The sequence below is a fragment of the Limulus polyphemus genome, unplaced genomic scaffold (genome assembly GCF_000517525.1).
Source record: "Limulus polyphemus unplaced genomic scaffold, Limulus_polyphemus-2.1.2 Scaffold3279, whole genome shotgun sequence".
Lineage (NCBI taxonomy): Eukaryota > Metazoa > Arthropoda > Merostomata > Xiphosura > Limulidae > Limulus > Limulus polyphemus.
This window is the reverse complement of record NW_013668889.1, coordinates 107,151-111,561: the sequence shown is the minus strand read 5'-3', so window position 1 is coordinate 111,561 and position 4,411 is coordinate 107,151. Positions and strand designations below refer to the sequence as shown.

At 31.1% G+C, this 4,411-nt stretch overlaps 1 protein-coding gene across 1 annotated transcript in view; it reads left to right on the top strand.

The window, feature by feature from the left end:
• LOC106469058 (BRISC and BRCA1-A complex member 2-like) overlaps positions 1-4,411 on the top strand; it is a 38,695-nt gene that overhangs the window by 22,615 nt on the left and 11,669 nt on the right. The window contains exons 6-7 of the mRNA XM_022397459.1: positions 2,121-2,221; positions 3,727-3,826. Of these exons, the coding sequence (XP_022253167.1) occupies positions 2,121-2,221; positions 3,727-3,826 (201 nt within the window). The remainder of the gene's footprint in view (positions 1-2,120; positions 2,222-3,726; positions 3,827-4,411) is intronic.

The window sequence follows — 4,411 nt, the reverse complement described above, 5'->3', positions numbered from 1 at the left end:
GCATGTTGGATAGGCAACATGGGAAAAGAAAAAAAGGCATGAGAAAAACATTGCTTTACAAACATTAAGACTTAATAAAAAAAAAAATTGATATTTTGCATATCAAAGCATTGTAATGTTTACTGATAATGTACCAAATTTTGCTAACATTCGCTCACTAACTTAAGTTATAGTATGAAAACTATAACAAGCACAAAATGGTTATGAGGTTGGTCCCAGGGACTGAACCCGTCCTGAAAGAGTTAACACATTCATTGTCACTGGATGCACATGTGTGTCCAAGAGTATGTTAGCCAGTGCCACCAGCGAACATATGTGTCAAAGAAAACATTGAGGCAACTGCATTTTATTGAAGTCATACATTAGAAATCAGCTCTCCTGTGTTATATTTGCTATTTTACATTTGAAAATATCATTAACGGATGTGATATTCTCAGGACTACAATTTAACCTTGTATATTAAGAAAATACCCCAAACCATGATATGATATATAAAAATACACAATGTACATGTGCATCATGGTACATATTTTAATTGAATAAACATACATGCCCATAAATACTCTATCTGATATGATTCTGTATTACTAAAATGCTCCTAATCATAATAAAAAAAAAAAAAGGCACCTAGCATGGATAACGATCTCTGAGAAGGTAGTGAATGTGTTTCATATATGAAAATCAGATGTTTAATTATGAGTTTGTAATGTGGCATAGTGGCTTCATGCTTTGGACTTGTAGTTGGATGGTTGTTAGTTCAAGGCTGGCCGGTATCATATTGTTGCGTCCTTGAGCAAGACACTTAACCTTACTTGTTCCAGTCTACACAGCTGAATGATGGATACCAGCTATTAGCTTGGGGTTAACTTGCAATGGACTGGCATCCCATCCAGGGAAGGGAAAGTGGAACACCATTCTCATCCATTTGTGCCACTTGAAACTGGAGTTTGAAACCATCGACTCTTATATGCCTTCCACAGGCACAGCAAGGACTTAACTTTATAACATCTCAGTTTACTCTTGTAACAGTATACTGTTTTTCCTTGGAGAACTCCTTGTTACTGATTTACTTTATTTACTATAACATTTTATTTATCTACTAAATAACTGAAAGTTTCTGATATAAGAATAAAGTTATAAAGAAAGTCTTTGATTGATAAAAAGGTTAACTCTCTTGCTAAGAGATCAGTCAAATTGACTGACCTCGTAACCATTTTGTACTCATTATAATTTCCATAATATAACTTTTGATAGAGTATGTGTATCTTCACAAGATTTGTCAGGCTCTCAGAAAAAATTATAAGTCTTTTGTATGCCAAAATTTGGATTTTTTAATGAAGTATTTTTGCTAATGATTTGTCTGTGAATAATCGGAATATCAAAAGTCTTTTTTTTTTACTAGTCCGTGTGTAAGGTGATTACCATGTTAAGATTAAAAATATTTCATTTTTTCCAATAAAACATCATATTTTGTTATTTTCTCTATCCTAACTATACAAGATTGGTCAATTAGACCAACCTCATAACCACCAAAAACAATTTGAAATAAATCTAAATTACCCTTTTTTTCTTTCCAGGATGACTTCAAATTATAACATGAAACTGCATTTGTTTATCATAAATAGCTTTTAGCTTATAACAGTATACATATATTTATACATAAATTTTATTGTTTTATTGCCTTTTGAACTGTGTCTAACTAATAATCTCACCACACACTCGTAAATAACTTGATGATGTGCATCTCACATTACGGTATTGAATTATCTAATGATCGTCAGCATAGCTGGTGAAGAATTTTTATTATTATTATTTTTTTTCGCTATCTTACCTAGTCTAAACTAACAAGTTTCAATGTTTATTTCAGTTTTAAAATTATTTGTACATTATGTTTGCAGGATTTGAAGAGGTTAAATGTTCTTGAGACATAGTTTTGCTTCCAATTATAATTATTCCATTTTTAAACATTCACGTAGAACCAACTTTTAGATGACATTAATTAATAATTTTTATTCATATCATTATTTATTTCAACGTTAAGTAAAGATAACTTTCATTTTGTCAGGACTAGACCTTACAGTTTGTCATGATATAAAAAATTTATGCTTACTTTTATTCAGGAAAATCTGGGTGAAGATTCTGCTGTGCTTCTAATCACATTTCAAACAATAGAAGGAGTTAAAATCACACCTCAGCTGTACTTGTCTCCACGTGTTGAACAGTAAGTAAATGGCCACATTTCTAAATAGTTAAAAAGTCATTCTTGTCTCAGATGTTAGCATTAGTAGACAAATGTATCAAATAAATAACCAAGATAGTATGTTCATTGCATTGATATACACTTGAAGAAACAGTTGTCATGATTTGTAAAGAATGTGTGTGTATTGATATTCAAAATCAAATGAGCCAACCTTACTGTATTACTTACAAAACAAGTTAACTGCTGAGATCACTTGATTGAATTGTGGTTTCAGTCTGTTAATTGAATGTGCATGGGGTCAGTCTATTGAACCAACCCCATACAGGAGAAGGAATGTTGATTATAATTCCAAATTTACTATGTGTATTTACATGAAATGTGTTTAGCTTTTAGTAAAATGTACAAATCCATTGTATACAAACAAAAAAGATGTGTTAGAAGTATATATGTATTCAAGATATGTCTGTTAATTGTTGATATCAGACTTGGACAAGTTGGAGTGTAAGATGTTCATGTAAAGAATAGAAATACTTTTCTTCATTGTAGAGTTTTCATTTACATAAACTCTAGAACTTCTGAAGTGTGTATTTCCAGTATTTTTCAGTGTCCCCATATATTGTATCTAGTATTTACTCTTCTTTATTACAAACTTTTGCTAAATCAGCAATGTAGAGTAAAATGAATAGTTGATAACTCTAACATCAAATACACAATAACATGTTGAATGCCACAATATAAAAGGTTGTGGCATGCACACTTTGACCCCCATCAATGTACATAGGATTAAAAGCCAATTCTCTTCTGTATAGAAACCAGTGATACATGTAGACCCTGTAAAAATGCAAGCACCTGTCAACAGACTGAGCCCGCAATTCAGTCATGTAAGCTTGGTAGTTACTTTGTTACCTGATGTTCATGGAGTTCTAATGGTAAATGAATATACTCAGACTAATGTTAAAAAACTGACAATAATGTTAATGTGTAATGAAATTTTTAAACCAAGGCTGCTTTGGTGCCACAAGAGGTCAGCTTGCTGAAGTTTCTCCAAGTATTATTTGTCACGTGTGCCATACTTAAGTTTCATATGAGCATGCTATAAATGTAACCACAGTATTATTATGATGTTAAACACTGCCAAACTTTTTGTATTATTTTTACTTAGCCAGGTTTCTAGAAGTATATTAAAATAGTATTATTATTTTGAGAGCATCAGAATATATAGTAATACTACTTATGGTAACATGCTATTATAGTAGTATTGTTCATGGTAGCATGCTATAATAGTAGTGATGACAGCACATTTCTTCCACCTAATGTTAACTATTTCAGAGTACTAGGAGAAACTTATCACTCTGCATCCCCAGTTTTCCTTTGTTCTATACTCATAGTGGCATATTATTTCCTCCTAATGTTGAGTATTCCAGAGCATTAGAAGAAATCTCAACATTTTGTATTCTCAGTTTTTCTTTGTTCTTTACCAGTAATGAATGACAACACATTATTTCCTCCTGATGTTATTATTCCAGATCACTAGGGGAAACTTCTGCACTTCGTATTCCCAGTTTTCCTAATGGAGGCTGTTTGATGGATTATGTACCAATTGTAACAGAGCTGTTAACAAGAAAGGTATGTTGTTAAAAGTAGGAATGGGAACTTAGTTAATTTTAAGAAAAGGGACAAAGGTAATATGTTTTAAACTTTACACAAACTATAGAAAACAAATAGAAAGGTACCTCCTTTGTAGTGATTCTGGGTAGAATTTCTTTAAAATATATACAAAATAAATATAAAACTAATCCCCCAAAAAATACATCAAACAAACTCCACAGTAAACATAAAATTAATAACAAACAGATTTTTGCATTTACAAGTTTGTAGTGATTTGAATTATATCAAGTGCATTCAGATGTACAAATACCTACTTACAGGCTGACAGCAAATAATTTTATAGCTCTAATGTTTTAATACAAAGCTAGAGAACTATGTTTATTTAGATTACATTCTAATTTTTAATATTGTATGTACCTTAGAACATGATTAAGTGTACTGGAAATGATGTATGGAAGTTTTATGTTAGGTACACCATAAATGAGTGATGTACTGAAAGCTAACGGACTGTGTAAAAATTAATGTTTGTGTGTATCATACAAAATGAATGGAGTATCCAAGAATAAATAGTTTTTATGTGTATATGCGCATATTAAGTATATA